This window comes from Lagenorhynchus albirostris, chromosome 13 (assembly GCF_949774975.1).
Source record: "Lagenorhynchus albirostris chromosome 13, mLagAlb1.1, whole genome shotgun sequence".
In the NCBI taxonomy this organism is placed as follows: Eukaryota; Metazoa; Chordata; class Mammalia; order Artiodactyla; family Delphinidae; genus Lagenorhynchus; species Lagenorhynchus albirostris.
Genome location: NC_083107.1, coordinates 26,218,193 through 26,241,404, shown reverse-complemented (window position 1 = coordinate 26,241,404; position 23,212 = coordinate 26,218,193). Strand labels below are relative to the sequence as shown.

Below are 23,212 nucleotides of genomic sequence, written 5' to 3'. Positions count from 1 at the left end.
TGGCTCTCAGCTTCTCCATACATTGGGGTGGCACCATGCAGCAGCCAAGCATGTGTCCCTCTCCCAGGGACCATACACTACAGTGGTCCTGTGTTTCCAAGTACAAGTTTCAACAAAGGCTTCTTCCCACTTGTTTGCAAATTTTCAGGCTGCTGAGGTAGCATAAGAGCCAAACACCAAAAATAGACCAGCCTTGAGAACCAGAGGAGGGTCCAGAGCTCCAGGCCACACCTAAGAACACTGTCCTTCCACCCATAGCCTCTCACCTGCTACCACAAGAGCCTTGAGTGTCCAGGGCAGCCGCTGCCCTCAGCCTCCAGCTGGCATCCAGGAGAGACTGCAAGGGCACGCTCCACTTCCAGGCCCTGGATGGTACCTCATTGGCCAGCTCCTGGATATTCGTTCATCATAAATCCCAGGCTCAAGTAGCTGGGCTATGATGGAGCAGGGAGTCCATTCTGCACTCTCTGATCACTGGGGAATCAGCCTGGAGGGGGCACGCAGAGTCTGGAACAGCTCAGGTATCCTTGCCCTTGTGGACGGCCTACACTCCACACCATGGCAGTTCACGCAGCACCTTGGTGGTCCCTGATGTCCACCCTCAGCCCCTCCACACAGCTGCTATGACCCTGGGGAATTTGCCCCTCACCCCGTGCTCTGTCATCACAGACCAGAGTCCAAGTCCCCTGGCTCAGCACACAAGGTGCTTCACAGCTGGATGAGGGCAGCAGGGACCTGGCCATGCAGGGCCTATCATCCAGGTTAGGAAGTTTGGACTCTATTCCAAGAACACCAGGAGGCCATTGCTATGTTTTTAGCTGGGGAGTAACATAACCAGAGGTAGGGGTGGGGTGTGTGGGGTGTGTCTATTACTCTGGCTACATGTGGAAAATGGATTGGAAGAGCCAGGAATGGAAGCATATATCCCCCTGCCCCCAGAAGCTAGCACAGCAGTCCAGGCAAAAGAAGGGCCTCCAGATACAGATATGCAGGCTGCTCGCTGTAAAAGCACCTCGCCCAAGAAGGCTAGTGGGAACTAAAGTCCATGAGCCCTGGCACAGAGTTGAGCCTGACCAAAGGAAAAGGCACCTTTTTCTTATTTGCTCAAAGGTGTCGCTGCTCACTGAACTGTGTTCCCAATAGGTTGTGTCTTTGTGAAGGGGGTGCCTTGTTCTATGTTCACAAAGGAGCCATCTAGGCTAGCAGGGATCCTACGAGAGAAAGCAGTGACTTGGACTGGAGTTGGGCCATGGGTGTGACCTGGCCCACTTGGAGGTGCACTTTGGGGGCAGAAATGGCAGGAGTGGATGATCTGAGGATGAAGAAGTGGTCAGAGATGACAGCCAGATTTCTGGCAAGAGCATCTAGGAAGACGCTGGAGAGAGACCAGACTTGGAGAGACAGATCATGACCACCCCAAAGGTGCCATCCTGGCAGCTGGAATCCAGGGCTGGTGACGGAGACTGCTGAGGCCCAGATCTTTGGCACGCAAAAAGCCCACAAGGGTTTAACTAACATGAAGGGAGGGTGGTGAGCCATGGGTGTGTTACATTGTTTTCAGTACATTTTAATATTTTTTTAAATGTTAAGCAAAACTTGAAGTAAGAATCAAAAGAGAATAGAAGGCTCCAAAATACAGCTGAGTATCCCTAATGAGTCTATCTAATAACAACTAGTCAGAAACCTAATAGTCCAGCTGAGGGGCCAGAGGTCCTTGATCTGTCCCTGCCCTCTCTTTCCTGTATTCTCACCAGCTTCTGTGGCTTCCTCAACACCCAATGGTCTTGGTTTACATTCAAGCTTTTCAACCTTCCTCATAGCCATGAATAATGAGGAGGATTTATTGACATGAAAAATAATTGTCAAAATATAGCACCAACCTATAAAGGTTATAAAACAGTATGTTTTCATTCATTTTTGGAAAAATATAACAAAAGTAACTTATACACACAAGCGTGCAGAGAGAAAAGTCTGAATGGTTACACCAAACATTGGCAGCATTTGTCTCTGGATAGAGGAATTATGGGTAATTCTCTGTGTAAGAAATGAAGTCTGGAAGTCTCAGCACATTCCAGACTCTTGGCCCTGCATGCAGATGATGAAACTGAGGCTTGGGAATCTACCTGTCTGCCTCAGCCAACTTCTTTATTTTATTTTAAATTTATTTTATTGAACTATAGTTGATTTACAATGTGTTAATTTCTGCTGTGCAGCAAAGTGATTCAGTTATACATATATGTACATTCTTTTCCAGATTTTTTTCTACTATGGTTTATCATAGAATACTGTATATAGTTCCCTGTGCTATACATTAGGACCTTGTTGTTTATCCATCCTATATATAACAGTTTGCATCTGCCCATCCCAAACTCCCAATCCATCCCTCCCCCACGCCCGCTCCCCCTTAGCAACCACAAGTCTGTTCTCTACGTCTGTGAGTCTGTTTCTGTTTCGTAGATGAGTTCATTTGTGTCATATTTTAGATTCCACATATAAGTGATATCATATGGTGTTTGTCTTTCTCTTTCTGACTTCACTTAGCATGATAATCTCTAGGTCCATCCATGTTGCTGCAAATGTGCCTCAGCCAACTCTTTTTTTTTAAATATTTATTTATTTTTGGCTGCATCGGATCTTAGTTGCAGCACGTGGGATCTTTGGTTGTAGCACACCGGCTTCTCTCCAGTTGTGGTGCACAGGCTCAGTAGTTGTGGCGCAGACTTAGTTGCCCCACGGCATGTGGGATCTTAGTTCCCTGACCAGGGATTGAACCCTTGTCCCCTGCATTGGAAGGTGGATTCTTAACCACTGGACCACCAGGGAAGTTCCCTCAGCCAACTCTTAAGAGTCTAAAGAGACCCAGCTAAGATTGTGAACTCCTAAAGGTAAGGCGGGTGTGTTATTTTATTCTATTATTTTAATTAACCATTTAAATGTGTACAATTCAGTGGCATTTAGTACATTCACAATGTTGTGTAACTACCACCTCTATCTAGTTCCAAAGCATTTTCTTTACCCCAAAAGGAGACCTGTTAGTCAGTAGGTAGTCACTCCCTATTTCCACCGCTCCCGAGCCCCTGGAAACCACTAACCTGCTTTCTGTCTCTATGGATTTACCTATTCTTGATGTTTCATTTAAATGGAAACACGTAATATGTGAACTTTGACGTTCAGCCTCTTTCACTTTTGTTCTCAAAGTTGACCCATGTCCTAGCATGTATCAGTTCTTCACTGCTTTTCACGGCTGGATAATGTTGCATGGTATGGACAGACCACATCTGTTCATCCAGTCATCCACTGATGGACACGAATTGTTTCCGCCTTTTGGCTATTGTGAATAGTGCTGCTATGAACATTCTGCACAAGTGGTTGTTTCAACGACTGTTTTCAATTCCTTTGGTATATACCTAGGAGTGGAATTGCCGGGTCATATGGTAAGTCTATTTTAACATTTTGAGGAGCTGCCAAACTGTTGTCCAGAGTTTTCCTTTCCCACCAGCAGTGAGTCTTATTTGGTTTTACTATCTGCCTCGGCACTATGCAGGTACATACAGGGAAGGAGAGACAGCTGTTATTCACTGAGATATTAGATGCCTGGCACTGTGAGAAAGCACTTTTCCTACGCTGTACTATTTGATATTGGCAGCAACCTAAGAGCTAAGGTTGATACTGTTTCCATTTTACAAATGGGAAACCGAAGCCCACAAGCCTGAGACATCCAACCCACAACCCCATAGAAAATGGCAGGGTGGGACCCAAGCCTTGGCAGCTCTGACTTGAAGGCCTGAACATTTTGCTTTTTCAGTACCACATGCTGACCCCAACAGGCAGCTGTCTGACAAGTGAATTATTAAGTAGTGTAAAGCACTGTATTCCAGGAGAACCAGCTCTGTCTGCTGGGATGCAAGAGTCACCTACAAGCCTCATTACGCCCCTATCACCAGCGGTCAGACCATACTTGAACAAATTCCAATACGTGACTAAGGCTCTGTTCTTTCTTCAAGATCCAGTTTAGTGCTACCTTCTCCATCAAGACTTCTGACCCCTCCCAAGCAGATGGATCTTGTATCTGCTCCCTCTTTGAAGCCTTTGCACTTCTCATTAAGCACTTATATCACTGTTAATTTGTTACTTGCTTAACAAGTAACTGTTAACTTATTACAGTTAAACAGTTACAAGTAACTGGATAAATTATTTTATTTTTATATTGCCTATAGGAGCCTGATTATAATAGGTAATTATATTTTTGAAATCACTGTTATTCACAGAGCTGTGGGACCTGAGAGCAGCATGTCAATGAAATCCCATGCTTGCATTTATGAAGAACACTTGCCTAATAGACCAGCTCAGTCCAGAAATGGGCCAATGAAATGGAAGGTAGACAAGACTCACAGTGTTTTAGAAGCCTCAGAAAGAGAGGCTGGAGGCTGACCTGGAAAGAACATCATCTCCCCTGATCTCTCATCGGGGCTCCCAATAACCTAGCCTCAGGTCAATGCCCTGGTCTCCCACTGAGAACTCATAACTTAGACGAATGAGAGGAAATAACAGCAAATTATTTCAAGGGGAAAGAAAGTGGACTAATAGGTCCTTGGCAGGATGTTCAGAAATCCTAGAACAATGATGCAGATCTACAGAAATGTTTCTAATCTAACCTAACCTTTTAACAAATTTAGCAAAAGGGAGATGCTATCAGCACTCAAATTAGGATAACTCGAGCTGATTTTACAGATATGGATCACCAGAGGCCCAAATTATGAAGGTATGGATGGGTAGAGGGGAACCAGACGTGTTATTGCTCAGAGGCCTGAAGTGAGGTGGAGGGAGAGGTGACAGGAGCCTGACCCAGGAGTTGAGTAGCACGGACCGCCCTGAGAGGTTCAGGGCCAAAGCCAGCCTAGGGGTCCTTGCAGGGAGGGGCCAGGAGAATAAATACCCTGGCCTCGTTCTCCTGCTAGCCTCCCCCCTTCACACACACTGGCCAAACCCAAGTAGAAGCCATGGGGAAGGGAGGACCTCTTGCTGGGTACACGGTAAGTCAGCCTCCAGGGCAGAGAGAAGAGTGGAGAAAGATGAAGGGTGACCTGGAGGGAACGATGGGAGACTACTGGCACAGAGGATATGAAACAAGAACAGGCAAATTTGATGAATACAAACTTTGCTCATTGCACCCAATCAACCTAGAGAGCTGTGCTTTACTCAATATTGTAACATGGAGTACAGATGGCATGTCAGTCAGCAAAACAAAGCCAGGAGCAGAGAAGCAGCTGCAAACCCAGCACAGGTTCCAGGGCAGAGGAATTGACTACTGTAGTTTGCAGACAAGTGGAAAGGTCATCAAGGGGAAAAGCAGAATGAGACTGGCAAAAGGAGGCCTGAAATAACCTGTGAGCCATGAGGCTCCTTCTAAAAAGAAGGTGCAGGGCTTGGGAGCAGTTCTTGTAGTTCTTCTGAGTGTGTGGTGGGGAGGGGAATAGGGGATTAAAGACGATTTCACTGTAGTTACAGCCTTAGTTGTTCCCAAGACTGGGGAGATGGGGAGCAACAATGATTGCCTGGGTAACAGAGCCCCCTTCCCTCACCTTATCCCAGAAACAGCTGGCTTTTTACTTTAATATGTAACGCTTGACTAGGGAGCCAGATAAGGGTGTCCTACCAAACTGCATCCCTTTTCTGCCAGCACCAAAGTCCCTATAATTACAGCTTGCTTTTGCTGGGGAGCCTTTAGGCTCTGAAGCAACCTGGTTAATTTAGGAACAAAGAACGTTGTTCCTAAATTGCATCAATTATTTTAGAGAAAAAGCTTACGTTACCTTCTTTCCCAGGAAATGGCATTACTTTTTCTTTTTTCTTCTTCAGCCAAAGGCTCACAAAGAGTTGAAAACATTATAAATAGTTACAGAAATAACTATTTATAACACTTTCAAAACACTCTTCATAACAAACTAATAAACAGTTCAACTTCACCAGTAGTCTGACAACTCAAAATGGTGAAAGTGTTGAAAGGTTAAAAGGCATTGTTGGCGAGTCTGCTGAGACTGACACACTTGTGCCAATTACAAGTGCAAAATTGCACCTTTCTGGTATTAAAAAATTTATATCCTCTTCCCTAATAACTCCACTTCAGGGAAGCTATCCTAAAGAAAGAGATGTGTACAGAGATTTATTTGCAAAAGCGAAGTGAAAAATTGAAAGCAATGTCATTGTATAAAAATAGAATTACATATGTGATGTTTCACATGGATAAAAACATGTTTGAGAGTGATGGCACGGGAAGAAGCAGTGTGATGGAGTCATTAGGAGCATAGAATCAGGGGTCACTCAGATCTGAGTTTTAATTTTGACCACAAGCACTTTGAGCTTTACAGCAGCTTTGACTCCCTAAGCTTCAGGGGAAAAGATGCCTTCATAATGGAGAGGTCCGGCAGGGGGTGGGGACCACCTTAATGAAGTGACCAAACTGTTATCACCAATGATGAGGCCAACTGACATGATGTGCCTCCCAACAATACACAACTGGAAGGACACAAAATCTATCTACTATCATTCCCCCAAATTTTTAAACTGACTCGAATCATGAACAAACTCATTCTGAAATTCTGAAACACGTCTAGGGTACTCGTCAAAGAATGTCAACATCACTTAAAAAAAAAAAAAAAAGAAAGAAAGATTGTTCTATGGGACTTCCCTGGCGTCCAGTGGTTAAGACTTTTCCTTCCAATGCAAGGGGTGCAGATCTGATCCCTGGTCGGGGAGCTAAGATCCCACATGCCTTGTGGCCAAAAAACCAAAACATAAAACACAAGCAATACTGTAACAAATTCAATAAAGACCTTAAAAATGGTCCACATCGGGACTTCCCTGGCGGCACAGTGGTTAAGACTCTGTGCTCCCAATGCAGGGGGCCCACGTTTGATCCCTGGTCAGGGAACTAGATCCCACAGGCATGCTGCAACTAAGGAGCCTGAGTGCCACAATTAAGGAGCGCACCAGCTGCAACTAAGACCCGGCACGACCAAATTAAATAAATATTTAAAAAAATAAAAATACTTATGAATAAATATTTATAAAAAATGGTCCACATCAAAAAATATCTTTAAAAAAAAGATTGTTTTAGATTAAAGGAGACTAAGAGACATAACAACTAAACACAATGTAGGGTGAAGTGCCATGAGGTCTGCAATTTACTTTCAAATATTTCAGAAAAGCAAACAAATGTAGCAAAATGTTAACAAATAGTGAAATCACATGAAAGTCACATGGATGTTCATTGTATTATTTTCAGTTGTTCCGTAGGTTTGAAACCTTTTGAAATAGAGTTCAGAGACTAAATTTGCTTCCTTGAAGGTGGTAAAATCTCTTAGGGCTGTAGAGAGGACTATATGAGGCAGTGCATATAAAGAGCTTAGCGCAGCACATGCAAGAAACGCTAACGATGTGCTTTGGTACCTTATTATTTATGACCACAATGGAAATACATGTTTGTCCCCTAAGGATTTCTACCTCTCCATTCTCTATCATGGTGCAGGATCGCACTCCCCCACCCCTTTTGATGTTGGCATGGCCATGTGACTGGACAGTGAAACATGAGATAAGCGATATCTGTCACTTCCACATGGGAGCTTTAAGAGCCACCATGTAACTCACAGCGTAACTTCCAGCTGCGCAGTGACCCACAGAGCACATGCTGACATAAAGCCTTTGGCTGACTGGATTCCTGAGTCACTGCAATGAGTCTTCCTACTGATTCACAGTGGCTATGTGGAGTGAGCAAGACAATCTTTTGTCGTATGAAACCAATGAGCTTTAGGGACCCTAAATTACAGCCCAATCTAACCTACGAGTCCAGAAACTACTGCCCTCTGGTCAAATCTTGCCCATCACTTATTTTTGTAAATAAAGTTTTACTGGGATACAGCTGTGTGTATCATTTATATACTGTCTGTGGATGCTTCAGCGCTACAACAGCAAGAGCTGAGTAGGTGCAACAGACACCATATGGCCTGTAGAACCGGAAATACGTACTACCTTGTCCTTAACAGAAAAGTTTGCTGACCCCTAACCTACTCTATCTTGACTGACACAATCATATTTTAAGACAAAATAGAAAAAAAAAAACCAAAAAACCAAAGCATTTATAAAACATGACTTTTAGCTGTAAAACCTCGGGCAAGTTATTTATTACTTCTACAACCTTTTAGTTGCCTTTGTGTAAAATGGGAGTATTAACAGTATCTACCTCATATGATGCTGTGATAATTAAATGAATTCTTGCATGTAAAAACTTGGAATCAGGAGGCTTGGAACAGCAATGCTGGAGTAGCCAGAAGGAAGTGCAGGAATATGAGCTGAGGGATATAAAGTCATGAAAACAAGAACTCAGTACATTGTAGACACCCAATAAATGTTAGCAATTATTCCACTTACATAAAAATAAAATATATTTGAACAGAAACAGAAGACTAGAAGGCAGTAACAAATAACAGTAACCATGGTTATCTTTTAAAATATTAAGAGATAGGATCAGGAATGGTTTTATTTTTTTTCCTTTGTTACCATTCTGTGCTTTAAATTTTTCTACAACAAACATAATAGATTTCATAATCCGGAAAAAATAATGAATGGTTTTTATAATTGCTGAAAATTTTTAATATTTCTGTCATTTCACAAAACATCTTTTGTTGACATCCTACAAATGATACCATCCAATAACGTCCCAATTCTTTCTTCTTGTGAAGATAGTTTATATATCTGTAAAAATAAAAGACAGATTATGACATGCTGACATATTCATGTACTACTAATTTTCATTACACGAGCATGTATATGTGAATTAACTTATTACTCAATTATTGGGATAATGGTGTAAAATCACAATGTGTTTGAAGTTTGGAAAATAGATGACAATTCATCACTTACATCAAAAGTTTCAATTGCAGTTATGGTGATAACTCTCTAAACATAGAAATACATTTGTACCAGTTTTAAAAGCATACATCTAGACATTAACTTCATACTACATTGTGTAAGATATAGATATTTAAATGTACTGTGTAAGATATAGATATTTAAAATTATCTATTCTTTTAAAAAGAATGCATTGGGCTTCCCTGGTGGCACAGTGGTTAAGAATCCGCCTGCCAATGCAGGAGACACGGGTTCGAGCCCTGGCCCGGGAAGATCCCACATGCTGCTAAGCAAATAAGCCCGTGAGCCACAACTACTAAAGCCTGTGCTCTAGAGCCCACGAGCCACAACTACTGAGCCCGTGTGCCACAACTACTGAAGCCCGCGTGCCTAGAGCCCGTGCTTGGCAACAAGAGAAGCCACCATAATGAGAAGCCTGCGCACTGCAACGAAGAGTAGCCCCCGCTTGCCGCAACTAGAGAAAGCCCGTGCGCAGCAATGAAGACCCAACGTAGCCACAAATAAATAAATAAAATTATATATATATATAAAGAATGCATCAACTAAGTTTTTAATTATGTTACATAAACCTGCATTTCCAATTCTTTGCATCTATAATTATTTTTCAAGTAACTTTTAATTATATTAACCTTTCTTAAAAGTTAAAAATATATATAGAAGCATTGGCGTTCAGTAAACAAACAGTATTATTCCACATCTATCATGCTCTTTCTAAAAATACAGGCTTACAAACCTTTTTGACTTCCGTAATATTTGTTATTTCAGGGAGATTTTTGAGAGAAACTTGATGACCTTCTACCTGAGATATTAGGTATTCTTGATTTATTTGTTTTTCTCCCTCTTCAATATAAGCAATCAGAACTGAAGTGTCATTTGCCGAGATACCAAACTTTTTCAAGGCCTCTGAAATCTAAGGGGGAAAAAAAGACAATAAAACCAGTAGTTTCAACATCTGAAATCTCTCCCCATTTGTGCTCTTTCCTGGTCAGATTCTTATTTTTCATATCCTAATGGTTTTCTCTGTCTACAGTTTTTCAACAATCCCTTCCTAATATCTACCAGCTCTGCCTCTTGAGTACTCCCTGCTCAAAGCTGCACTTCATTCCCATAGAGTCAAGCCTGGACTTGGCATGGCGCACAAACACCCACTCCCCCTGGACCTAAGTGACCCTCTAGCCATGCACTCCTGCCCTCTAGCCAGTCGGGACTGTTTGGGGCTCCCGTCATTTCATACTTTTTTGCCTGGGCTCACACTTTGCCCTCTGCCTGGAGTGCCCTCATCTTTCAAGGTCCAGTTCAAATGTCACTCCCCTTGCACTTTCCTCCTTACAGAATGAATTGCTTCTTTGTTCCCACAGATTTGCATTATTATTCCCATTATATCAATTATCTTAGGGCATTTGGACTTTGTCTTGTTCATCTGCCTTCCTCAGAAACATATTTGTTTCTTCTGCCCCTACAGCTGGAACAGACACAAGCTCAACAGATGTTTATGAATTGTACAGGTCTCCTGAGTTATTTCAGTGATCTCAAAGAAACAATAGTAACCCAGTAATTTTCCCCCAGGTACTGCGGAATTCTATCACCACACATTTTATAAACTTTTCAAACATCTGTATTTGAAACTATGCCATGGGTTTCCTAACTTTTCTCTTGATGTCAGCACTTGATTGTGTTGTTAATAGTAGTAGTAATACTAAAACTTTGTCAGCAAAATTACATTTTTTTTCAAATGTGCCCCAGGTAGAATATTTTAAACTCAATAACTTTGATTACTATCAGTATCTCAAACCACAAACTCTTCCTATGCACTGGGTGTGTGAGCATGTGTTAAAGGGCTGTTCTAGGTCCCAGGCAGACTTCTGGTGTATGGAAAAGACATGGGTTCTATCCTCAAAGAGTTTATGGGGAGAACGAAAGATACACATGATAACACACAAATATCCATGCCTAATTTTTATCATTAGATTTAAATATCACTTAGAGTGATCTTCCTGACTCTATATGGTCAGGAAGGACAAATAAAACTATCCTCACTTAATTTAGCTAAACTTTAGTTTACTCATATGTGAAGTGACTCCAAAGCTTATTTGTCTAGTAAGAGGCAATACTAAACCTCAACTCTCTGTCCAGCATTCTTTCTTCACTATTATTTTTGTTTGTTACTAACAACAGGCTCCAACCCAACAATAAGTACAAAGGCTACCATGACAAGGTCAAAAGATATAAAGTAAGTAAATTCCATATTAATTACATTGTTATTTGGGGAAAGATTGAAAATAATTTCAGTAGATAGAGTTCTTGTCTTCATTTTTCCCAGTTTGTAGAGGTGAACTGCTTTGTTTGCTGCCACAAGTATCTGAAATGGATCGACAATCTATCAAAGAGAACAAAAAGAATTACATACAGAGAATCTGGAGTACTCTGAAGACATATGCCCTATATCATGGTAACTCCAGTGTCAGGCTGTTTTACTTCATCACAATTCCTACGGACTACATTTTCAAAATTTTCAAAATCTTAAGGGCCTACGGTGTTTAGAAAATCACAGAATTTTACAGCTGCAAGCAACTTAGGTAAATAGTAAAAAGTTTTAAAACAACACTTATTGAGGGCTATTATTATGGGAAAGGCCATATTCTCAACATTTTACCTTCATTTTCTATACTTCTCAAAACGACCTTATGATATCTGTATCATTATTCACATGCAATAGATGAGGAAACCAAGGCAAAGGATGAGTTGGAATTCCAGTTCTGTCACTTACCACCGAGGGAACCTGGGCAAATTCCTTAGTGTTTTATCTGTAGAAGCAGATAATCACCATACTTACTTCACAGGGTTGTTATGAAGATTAAGTGAGTTAGCGGTATATGTAAAGAACTTAGAACAATGCCAGGAACCAAATTAGCACTATATAAAGGTTGGCTACCACTTGCTCAAAGTCATAATAAATGGCATATCTGGGATTTAAGTCCTGCTGATTCTACCACTATGCAATGTCTCCTTTACGGAGATTTTCTAGTTCAGAAGAGAAGATGGAGATCCAGGCATCTGCCATCACATCAGAGCTAGACCACCTTTCACATCTCCAAGGGCAGGCCCTGGCACTTCGGCTTCTAGTCACTGTTAAATTCAAGGCTGGCCAAATCTGATTCCACTCTACAGCTTGGACAAGAACTTTTTACCTGAAGATAACAATTTTAGGCTAACCTATAACGTCATGAAAAATCATCATATTCTTAAACTCCCCATGTAGTTCACTCATTCCCACGAGTACTTACCACTGTAGGATTTATTAATGAGCCATCAATGGCACCTTCCATGGCCTTTTTTCTCAAGTCTCCAGCATTTTTTACATCTTTAAATAACAGAAGGGTCACCCTGTATTCGGGAAATAGGTCCAGCTGATGTGTTAACTGCATTTCATCGATAAGCAAGATTCTATTGCACAAGACCAAAAGACCAAAAGTTAACAACTGTAAGTTACTAACAAACAAATATCCTTACTAACAATTAAATATATTAAAGTAACTTGAATAATGAGATGTAGAACTGTTAAACTAGAAAAATCCACCCCAAAACATTTGGCATTCTCATGAGACACTGTCTTCCTAACCCTGCTGAGCTGTTTCTAGCTTCCTTTACCATTCCTGGGAAAGGATTAAGGTTGACACCTGGCCCCCTGGCTGTGCAGATAAGGCAGGCTCTGATGCATGGAAGAAGGGCAGCTTCCCAACAGACAACTAGGAGCAGAAAACCAAAAATTGTTTAGACCACAGGTTACTTATAGCATTAAGGAAACCTCACTCTAACTTGGTCTTTTTAGCTTTCTGATCTCACCATTTGTTTATATTTTAGCAGAACCTAGACACAAATATAAAGAAAATAATCTTATAGAAGAAAGTATGACACAACTCAAAGATATTCATTTCACACATGGGAATTTAGCCACGAGGGTACAATTCTTAAATAATAATACTGACCCTTTATAGACGTAAATTTAACAAGGACATAAAATACAAATAACTGGAAAGACATAATCTATCTTTGAAATGGAAAAACTAAGCACTGCAAAAATCTGATCTTTAAAACAATTTCAATTACAGTCCCAATGAGATATTTGGGTGAGGCAATTTTATAGGTTCATTTTATCCTTTCACCTAGGTTCCATTGCTAGCATTTTTCTTAAGGAATAAATTGGCAATCTGAAGATTTATGTAATAAGATGTCCTTCTCATCATCCTAAGAGTAAAAAGTTGAAAACCTACCTAACTAGTAACAGGGGATTTGTTTTTACTAAACAACCACTAAAAACTAGTCTTGAAGAGTAGTTAAGGATGTGTAAATATAGCAATAAATAACATTAAGTACTTCACATCTGATTGGAAAACAAAACACAAAATGTGACACAAATTGTGGGGTTTTTTAAAAGGTACACAAAAAGAAAAAATATTGAAAGAAAAATACAACCAAAAGTTATCCTTGACTTGCTGGAATTACATCTGATCTTTTCTGTTACAATCAGGAAAGAATAAAATTTGTGAATAACGTCCTAGCACACAGCAGTTCAACCTTTATTATCATGATAACGTCCAATGGAAAAAAAATAGATACAGACAGAATGTATACCCAATTATATAAAAAGATGCACTCAGAAAGCAAAAACATAAAGGAAGCACACCAAAGTACGGCCATCTGGGATAGCAGAATTGCAGGTAATTTTTATTGTTTTCTATAAAAAATATTTTTGTGTGTATGTTCTGAATTTTCTGCAGTGTGCACACAAAATATAATGAGTACATATAACTAGGGAGGAAAAATTTTTTGTGGTTTTTGTTTTTACACTAGGGGAAAAAGGCCCCCTAGCAAACGTCACTTGGTTTGTTTTGTTTTATATAATTCACTCAGGTCAGAAACTTCGAATCATCGTTGGATACTAACCTCTCACTCAAATCCCATATCCAATCCAAAAGTCTTGTCAATTTTTAATTATCATCTCGACAGCTCCAATTTTCTCCTATACCCACTGCCACCACCGTAGGCCACCATCTCTCATCTACATCTGTGACCTCCTAGAAGTGGTCGCCTCACCATTCCTGCCCTCCTACCATCCAACCTCCACCCACGGGCGTTCCAAACTCTATGATCTGAACCCTTCCTCCCTCTTCGGCTTCCTAGCGCACCCCTCCCCTGATCGCGCTCATTCCGCCACCGCCGCACTTGACTTCTCAGCTTCAATTCACCAAGATCCCGCCCCCACGCGCCCTCTAGGACAGGCAGTTCCCCTGATGCAATCCTCCCTCCCTTCAACTCGCCGGTAAGAGCCCATTTACCAGCACGCCCAGAACCCAGGACTAGCTCCCTATTCTACGAGCTCCTCTGTCACAACTTTGATGAGTCGCGGCCTTATCAGGATGATGTATCGTCAGCTGATACATCAGGGAGAGACTACGCATATCATTGCCGGGCTGCATCCTAGGGCCGGGCCTCGGGAGGCGCTCGATAAACGAGGAAGCCGAGGATCACACCCGTTGTCTAGAAAACGGGTGACGGGACTGCGTCTTCCGTTCCCGCCCGGCCAGCTCTTGCTCGGCGAGGACTCACCGTCGCGTCCCTGTTCGTCTCGTAAGATCTTCCCCACGGAAACAATGCCCTGAACTTCCGGAAGATCGCCCTCAGCTGCGCCCCTTCTCCGCCCTCCCGGCACACCCTTCTTCCCCGGCTTGAATCGCATCAGCGGACGCGAAGGAGAGCCGGGGCTCCGTCCACCACTTCCGGCGAGGGAGGAGGCGAGACTCCTCCGGCAGGGCCGGAAGCTGGGGGATCTGTGGGCTCCGCCCGGTCCTTAAGCACCTTGACTTTGGACGAGACGTCCTCAGTTTCTTCCTGTGCAAAGAAAAGTATTGGCTTCAATGAGCTCTACGTACGTCTCCGCTGCTCGAGATTCAACAGTTCTTTTTCGAGGCAGGCGGGATTTAGTTTGCTTCTTGTTCTGGGTACGCTCACTGGGGAAGGATCTCCTGGAGCCGAACGCAGTCGGCGACCTACCTGAGGTACTTCAGAGAGAGGTGACAGTACGTTAATGGAGTCAACCTCTTCATCCAGCAGGCTCACAGATTTGACTTGTCATCCTTAAGTGTATCAGCCTCTAAAAGGAGGTAATCCGCTGAACAGGCTGTAGAGAATTATTTTCCATGTTTTTTATGCTTGGGGCTCATGTTGGTCAATACTTTTCTTTAAACAAAAAGACAGGTAAATAACAAATAGGGTGGATATATGCTATGGAGAAAAAACCAGAGGAAATGAGGTAATGTCAGGCCGTGGGTATTACTATTTTAAATAGGATGGTTAAGAAAGATCTCACCAAAAAGGGCCATTTGAACAGTGACTGGAGGAGGTCTGGAAGGAAGTTCTGTGTGTATTTGAAGAGCAGCATTCCAGGCAACAAAGAGTGTTCAAAGGCTGAGACAGATATGGCCTTAGCCTATTTAAGAAAGAGCAAAGAACCTTGTGGCTTGAGCACAGTGGGAATGTATATGAAAAAAAAATTGTTCTGACAGAAGACTGGAATCCAGATTATGTGAAGAACTCCAACTCAAAAATTATGAGCCAACCTAATTAAGAATAGGAGACATTTTTGAACACACTTCACAAAAGATATATGAAAGGCCAATAAAAATTTGAAAAAATGCTCAACATCATTATTCATCAGGGAAATACAAATTAAAAACATAATGAGATACTATTACATACCCGTAAGATGACTAAAATTTAAAAGACCTTAAAATTTTTAAATACCAAGTGTTGTCAGACATGCAGAACTAGAACCCTCACATGTTGCTAGTCCGAGTATAAAATAGTATAACCACTTTGGAGAAGAGTTTGGCAGCTTCTTAAAAAATTAAATGTGTTCTTACCATACCCAGCAGTTTCACTCCTTGGTATTTACCCAGAAGTGAAAATGTGTCCACACAAAGGCTTGAACGTGAATGTTCATAGTAACTTGACTCATAATAGCCCCAAACTGGAAACAACCCAGTGCCCAACAACACATCAATGGATAAACAAATTGTGGTAAATTAATGTCATGAAATACTATTCAGTAATAAAAGAAATGAACATACTTGCAACAATACTTGCAACATGGATGAATCTAAAAACATGCTCAGCAAAAGAGCAAGAAACTAAAATTATGTTACTGTATGATTCCATTTCTGTAACTATAGGAATTGCAAATTTATTCTAGAGTGAATGAAAGCAAATTAGTGGTTGCTAGGAATGGGCAAGTGGGAGACACTGAAAAGAACCCCCAAGGGAACCTTTGCATTCACATGAAGCCAATGTTCTGTATCTTTTTTTTTTTTTTTTTTTTTTTTGCGGTATGTGGGCCTCACTGTTGTGGCCTCTCCCGTTGCGGAGCACAGGCTCCGGACGCGCAGGCTCAGCGGTCATGGCTCACGGGCCCAGCCACTCCACGGCATGTGGGATCTTTCCGGACCGGGGCACGAACCCATGTCCCCTGCATCGGCAGGCGGACTCCCAACCACTGCGCCACCAGGGAAACCCCAATGTTCTATATCTTGATGTGGTGTTAGTTAAAAGGGAGTACGAATTTGTCAAAATTCATTAAATTATGTACTTTTAAAGAGTACATTTTATAAAATTATGCCCCAGTAAAGTCAATTAAAAAATAGACATAGAAAAAAAAGTTGTCCCAGTTCAGTGACTTGTCTGTGACCACCAAAAGCTGGAAATGACCCAAATGTTCATCAAGTGAATGGACAAACTGTATATCCATACAATGGAATACAACTTGGCAGTAAAAAGGAAATCAACTATTGCTACATAAAATAACATGGATAAATCTCAAAATAGTCATGCTGAAAGAAAAAAGCCAGACATAAAAATAGTGTATACTGTATGACTCCATTTATATAAAACTAATTTATAGTGACAAAGCAAATCACCAGTGGCTTGGGTAGGGGGCCTGGGGTGGAAAAGGAGAATTACAAAGGGGCACTAGGAATCTTTGGGGTAATATCAATAGATGTGTTCTACCTTAATTGTGGTAATGGTCTCATGGATGTATACATGTCAAATTTATCAACCTGTTCACTTTATCAGTTGTACAGTGTATCATATGTCAATTATATTTCTAAAGCTGTTTTAAAAATCACAACACTACATCTGTATTAGAATAGCTCAAAGAAATGAAAAAACTGACAATATAAGTGCTGGTAAGAATGTGAGCAACTGGAACCATTCCTGTGTCATGTGAAAATAACCCCCCAAATGAAACTGTATTTCTTGATAAACTGTTACTTGATGTCTCTGTATTCCTAAAAGGTATAAATATTTGTAGGATCTCAATGTCAAGTCAGTGGAAGAGCTCTGGTACTTCTTGGTCTCATATGTGTGGTTGAAAAATTAATAGCTATGACTGCCAGATTTATTAACAAATAATAAATTTATGAATTTTATTATTTTAAAATTTTATTTACTTTTGGCTGCATTGGGTCTTTATTGCTGTGCACAGGCTTTCTCTAGTTGTGGCTTGCAGATGCTACTTTTTGTTGCAGTGTACGTGTTTCTCATTGCACTGGATTCTCTTGTTGTAAAGCACGGGCTTTAGGTGCACGGGCTTCAGTAGTTGTGGCTCACAGGCTCTAGAGTGCAGGCTCAGTAGTTGTGGCGTACGGGCTTAGTCGCTCCATGACACGTGGGATCTTCCTGAACCAGGGCTCGAACCTGTGTCCCCTGCATTGGCAGGTGGATTCTTAACCACTGTGCCACCAGGGAAGTCCCTACATTTATGAATTTTAAATGTGTTACATTTGTCTTGCTGAGGTCCTCTAGAAAGCAGAACCTGAGGCAAGGATTAAAATGCTGGTATTTTATTTGGGGTATGTAGGAACAGAGTTGTAAGGGTGAGGAAAAGGCTTCACAATGAGACAAAAAGCCACACAGTTGTTTGGTATATGTGTTCACTCAGCAGGCTGGACTTTCTTTGGGAGGCTTGAAAGGAAAAACCATTCCTGGGTGTAATCCACAGAAGGGAGAGAGAAGCGGGAATTTGCCTGCCAGGCTTCCTCCTGTCTTACACATCTCATTAATCAAGGCTCTTTCCATGGGAGCCAACTCCTCTACACTTCTGTTCATCATCTCACCCTTCTCTGGCAGCTCAGAAAGCCAGAGTTGTGGCCTGATATGTAGCATTTCCTCCAACTCTTAACATGGAGGGATGGCTGAGAATGGAGAGGGCTTGGTATGGAGGCCCAGAGTTTAACTTGGGCTCTAGTCAGCTTAGAGAGTGTTAATTAGGTTTGCTGGCAAAGGCAAGACCAGGGAGTGTGGTCCAGGTGGCAGATGGCATCTTCAGGGAGGAGGAGGAGGTTGAGGGAATCTGAGACCATTCTTAGAACCTGTGTTTCACATAACAGGAGATATAAATGAAATAAATGCTAAATAGTGATACAAGGTACCTTGTAGAAAAAGAGCATAATTCAGTAGGGGGTAGGGCTGGGAGAGAAGGCTTTACTGAGGAGAGGGGGCTTCAAGAATGATTCGTTCACAGAGGCTGTAGGAGAGCCATTATAGCCAAGGGAACAACCTGAAAGACAAAGATACCGTGGCATAAACATGCACAACGTTGTGGTCAAGAAACGGCTGGCACACTGAAGAATGGAGTGGAACACAGCAGAGGCTTTGAAAAGTCAGCTGGGAGGCAGATCACACAGGGCTCTGACAAGGAGTTGGAAATGGATTCTGAAGGCCGTAAGCCATCAAAGGTTTCCAAGAGGGGAATAACATTAATGAGCTTGTTTTAGGACATAATTCTGGGGCAGTTGTTAGAATTACATTAGAAAGGTGGCTCAGACAGGATCTAGATAGGGCCTACCTCCATAGCAGGAGTGTTTGTAGTTGATTTTGTGGGTCCAAATCATGACTTAGGGCACTGAATGGCCTACACTCCTGGGACATGAGGCATAAAAATCAAGCTTACCAGACTAAGGTTAAACCCAAAACCAACTTAAGTGGCAAAGTCTCATTACACTGGCTAGATTGAACTCATGCCTGTATCTCTACTCTTTACTTAAACCCTACCAAGAAGATAAGACTCCTAAAGATTAAGAACTCACAAGAGGATGGGAGGGATGATGAATGGTAGACAGAGAGAGAGAGAGAGAGAGAGAGCAATAAAAATTTCAAATATATTAACTCTCAGAATGGAGAAAAATAAAACCTAATTGTGTGCAGCAAGGGGAAGCTAAACAAAAGTCAAGGTGACTGACCACCTTATTACAAGTCTACCATACACTTCCATCAGCTCTGAGTGCCTCAATCGTAAGTACTAAATGACAGGCAAAGATCACCAGATATTTCAAGATCACATCTAACAGGAGAGAAAGGCATCAACAAACAGGAAAAAACAAAAAACAAAAACAGCTGACACAGGGAACAGAAGAAACTTAAAAATTGATAACTTTAGAGAGAGAAAAGATAATGCATTCATTTAAAAAATAAAAGAATGAAGTGCCTGGGAAAAAAAACACTCAGAAAAGAAGAGCTAGCTCTTGGAGATTAAAAACATAGCAGGGGGCTTCCCTGGTGGCGCCGTGGTTAAGAATCCGCCTGCCAATGCAGGAGACACAGGTTCGAGCTCTGGTCCGGGAAGATCCCACATGCCGTGGAGCAACTAAGCCCATGCTGAGCCTGCACTCTAGAGCCCACGAGCCACAACTACTGAGCCTGCGAGCCACAACTACTACTGAGCCCACGCGCCACAACTACTGAAGCCCGCGCGCCCTAGAGCCTGTGCTCGGCAACAAGAGAAGCCACCACAATGAGAAGCCCGCGTGCCGCAACGCAGAGGAGCCCCCGCTCCCTGCAACTAGAGAAAGCCCATGTGCAGCAACAAAGACCCAGTGCAGCCAAAAATAAATAAATAAATTTATTTAAAAAAAAACATATAGTAGAAAAAATATGTATATAATATGTAGCAGAAAACCTAAACAATCAACAGAAGGGTGGACATAAAGCTGATAAAATTCTTGTGATTTAAAAAAAAAAGAAGGAAAGATTAAAAATGGAAAAAATATATATATATAATTAACTTAGAGGTATGTTTCAGAAAATCCAATAGTCAACTAATAGAAGTTTCCCAAAAAGAAAATAGAGAAGATAAAGTGAAAAGAAAATTTCCCAGAACTGATGCACATAGCCTGCCAGACTGGAAGACCTCACTTAGTATCTAGCATTATGAATTTAAAAAATACCCACACTAAGTCCTATCATGAACTTTCAGGACACCTGAAACAAAGATCCTAAAGCTTGCAGAAAGAAAAATTACAGGTCACAAATAAAAGTTCTGGAATCAGAATAGCACAAGGCTTCAAACAGCAACAATGAACTATGGAAAACAATGAATAAATGCATTTTAAAGTGCTTACCTACAATTGTACATTCTATCAAACTATCAGTGCAGTGGAAGAATAAAATAAACCCATTTCAGACATGCAAAAGCCTCAAAAAATTTACATCCCATTAATCCTTGGGAAACCATGGAAGGATATGCTCCACCAAACAGGGAAGTAAACCATGAACGCAGCAGCTGTGGATCCAGGAAACAGAAGAGGGGTATAAGAAAGGACCAGGGTGAAGGCAAAGAGAAATCTCAGGGCAAGAGCTATGCCCCAGGTGTAGAGAACAACCAACGTGCCTGTCATGTGTTGAGCTGTGCTCCCGCAAAAGTCGTATGTTGAAGTTTTCCTAACCACCTGGACTTCAGAATGTGACTGTACTTGGAGATGGCGTCTTTAAAGAGGTAAGTTTAAATGAGGTCATTAGGGTGGGCACTAATCCAATATGACTGGTATCCTTATAAGAAAAGGAAATCTGGACGTAGACACAGAGGGAAGACCATGTGAAGACCAAGGGAGAAGATGGCCATTTACAAGTCAAGGAGAGAGGCCTCAGAAGAAACCAGCCCTGCCAACAGCTTGACCTTGGACTTCTGGCCTCCAGAAGTGAGAAAATAAACATCTGTTGTTTAAGCCACCCAGTCTGTGGTACTTTTTTATGGCAGCCCTGGCAAACTAAAAACAGTGCCCAACCTAGAACAGGTCAAGAACAAGTCCAATCAATCCAGGAAAGATTTCAAACAAAAAAGAATCTGATGTGTTTACCCTATCCACACTGAGAAATGTTACAGTGGTGTTAGAGATCTGGAGGATGAATTAGTGATAGGTTCATAGGAAAAGACACAAACAAAAATGAAGGGGACAAAATGGTGTAAGAATGGAAACATACTCGTACACGATGGTTCAGAGGTGAATGATACTTACCTAGCAAATAACATAAACTTAGAATATTGATTTAACCAAAAGTTGGGAAATAACTATCCTGAAAAGATGAGGGGAACAGAAGTGTGTATGTGGACAGATGATGTGAAAGAGCTAAGTTCTCATCTTCCACAGTAGGAAGTCAATAGATAGTATCAGAAACTGAAAAATCAAGACGTGGTAATATACGCCTAGTATTTAAATATGGAGGCAAATATTAGAAAATAATGCTAAAATACTTTAAGTGGTTGCCTTTGGGTAGAAAATAATGCAAAAATACTTAAAGTGATTGCCCTTGGGGAGTGACAATCAGGGGATAGGGCAGGGGTGCTGATGGGAAGACTACTCTTTTTCATAGAAATCTCGGTAGAACTATTTGAATTTTAAACTATTGGGTTGGCCAAAAAGTTCGTTTGGGTTTTCCGTAACATCCTGCAGAAAAACCCAAACGAACTTTTTGGCCAACCCAATACTTACCTGTGTTTTTTTAATAAAAATAAAAAATTTAAAAGCTTAAACAGACCACTAAAGACCTTTAAAAAAGGTTGCTCGTCCCTTTACCCAGAGGACTTTCAGTGGTGTGATGTGAGAAGCCGGAAACACAGTGTGTTGAAGAATAAATGAGACACGAGATAGCAAAAGGAGACTGGTTTTCAATAAGCTGTGTTGATAAATGAAATGGGATGGGGACAGAGAGGACAACACGATCAAAGAAGTTTTTCAAAGGTGGCAGTGCTTAAGATGACACTTCTGCTGGCAATGTCCTCCTCAGAAACTGCTTGCCAAGGAACTCCTTAAAACTATTAGATTAGCTGGACTCTGGTGGTTCTTTTTTTGCCTCACCAGTTGTCTTGCTGCGCCAGTATCTTTCCAAGGGAGAGTTCACGATGTATGCGAAGGAACAAATTCCACAGAGCAGCCTTCTGGCAAGAAGAACTCTTGTATCTCTGTTAAATGTGGCTGGCAGAAAAAAACTTTCTGAGCCACCGCCTAGATGAAAGGTAGCAACCTGACTGAGCTCATCAGACACAGACCAGGGAGTAGCTGAGTTAGAGAACTTCATTAGGGTCAGGTTCCACATGATGTTCATTTATAACACAGAACAGAGAAAACAACTATCATATGCAGTATCAGACTTTCCATGATACAACGCTTCAAAATCAGAGACTTAAAAAACGAAGCCAATTTGCCCAAGTATTCATCAAATATTTACCAAGGCTTATGATGTCATGACAGTTAGACCCTTTCTTGAGCAAACAAAGGTTTCTGGCTTCCTCTGCAACTAAAAATAATTAACACCTCCCACATGATCCAGCTGTGTGTTCCAGAGGTAAACTAGCAGAAGGGGCAACTTAGAAAAAGTCAAGGTCAAGGCACCATTCCACTGTGAGAGGCAAGTGGAGAAAGACTGCAGCAGGTTACGTTCAACAAAGAAGCAACAACACAAGGAGCTATGCAAGTCTCCCCAGATATTCCAGGCTTTAAATGTCGCACCCTATTCTGTTCATCAAGCAACATTTATAGTCTATAAAAGTTTTCAAGTTTTCTGAGTAGCTCCACACAGTTGATAACAATTACCCTGTCAGGTAAATTACCCAGCATTTAGCATTTACGCTTATCAGTTTGTCTCTCCTGCTCAATTGACAATCAATCCCTAAAAGTTTATCCAGTGTTAGATGGCGTATCTGACAATTCAGTGAAAGGAAATTGGTCAAATCCAACAATAGACTGCCAAAAGAAAGAAATGTCTAATCACAAAAATACTACAACTAATTACAGATAGTGATTAGGTTCTAAAGAGATTATCTCCTAGGTAGATTTTAATAGAAATCTTGAACAGTTTGGGGCCGGGGTGGTGGGGGGGAGATACCCTGATGATTGGGTAATAACAGAGCATGACAAAAACACTATAAATTTTCTGCACACACACACATACATAC

General features: G+C 41.4%; 1 protein-coding gene across 4 annotated transcripts; it reads right to left on the bottom strand.

The window, feature by feature from the left end:
- Positions 1 to 8,134: 8,134 nt before the first annotated feature.
- Positions 8,135 to 14,699, bottom strand: TPRKB (TP53RK binding protein). 4 transcript variants are annotated; one of them, XM_060169567.1, is made up of 5 exons: positions 14,536 to 14,699; positions 12,213 to 12,372; positions 11,183 to 11,305; positions 9,662 to 9,838; positions 8,135 to 8,751 (listed from the first exon to the last, which is right to left on the bottom strand). In XM_060169567.1, the coding sequence occupies exons 2-5, from the start codon at positions 12,351 to 12,353 to the stop codon at positions 8,665 to 8,667; spliced, it is 528 nt and encodes a 175-aa protein (XP_060025550.1). In that variant the 5' UTR covers positions 12,354 to 12,372; positions 14,536 to 14,699; the 3' UTR covers positions 8,135 to 8,664. The 4 variants fall into 4 exon arrangements, with proteins under 4 accessions (XP_060025550.1, XP_060025552.1, XP_060025551.1 ...); XM_060169569.1 differs by lacking the exon at positions 14,536 to 14,699 and adding an exon at positions 14,265 to 14,514; XM_060169568.1 differs by lacking the exon at positions 14,536 to 14,699 and adding an exon at positions 13,873 to 14,222.
- Between the last annotated feature and the right edge of the window lie 8,513 nt (positions 14,700 to 23,212).

What these genes read in the sequence shown, in the direction of transcription:
- TPRKB (XM_060169567.1), bottom strand. Translation starts at nt 12,353, where the DNA reads ATGCAGTTAACACATCAGCTGGACCTATTTCCCGAATACAGGGTGACC. An exon ending in CATTAATAAATCCTACAGTG is followed by an intron (nt 11,306 to 12,212) that starts GTAAGTACTCGT and finishes TCTCTTTGATAG; the next exon opens with ATTGTCGATCCATTTCAGAT. An exon ending in ATATTACGGAAGTCAAAAAG is followed by an intron (nt 8,752 to 9,661) that starts GTTTGTAAGCCT and finishes TTATTTTTACAG; the next exon opens with ATATATAAACTATCTTCACA.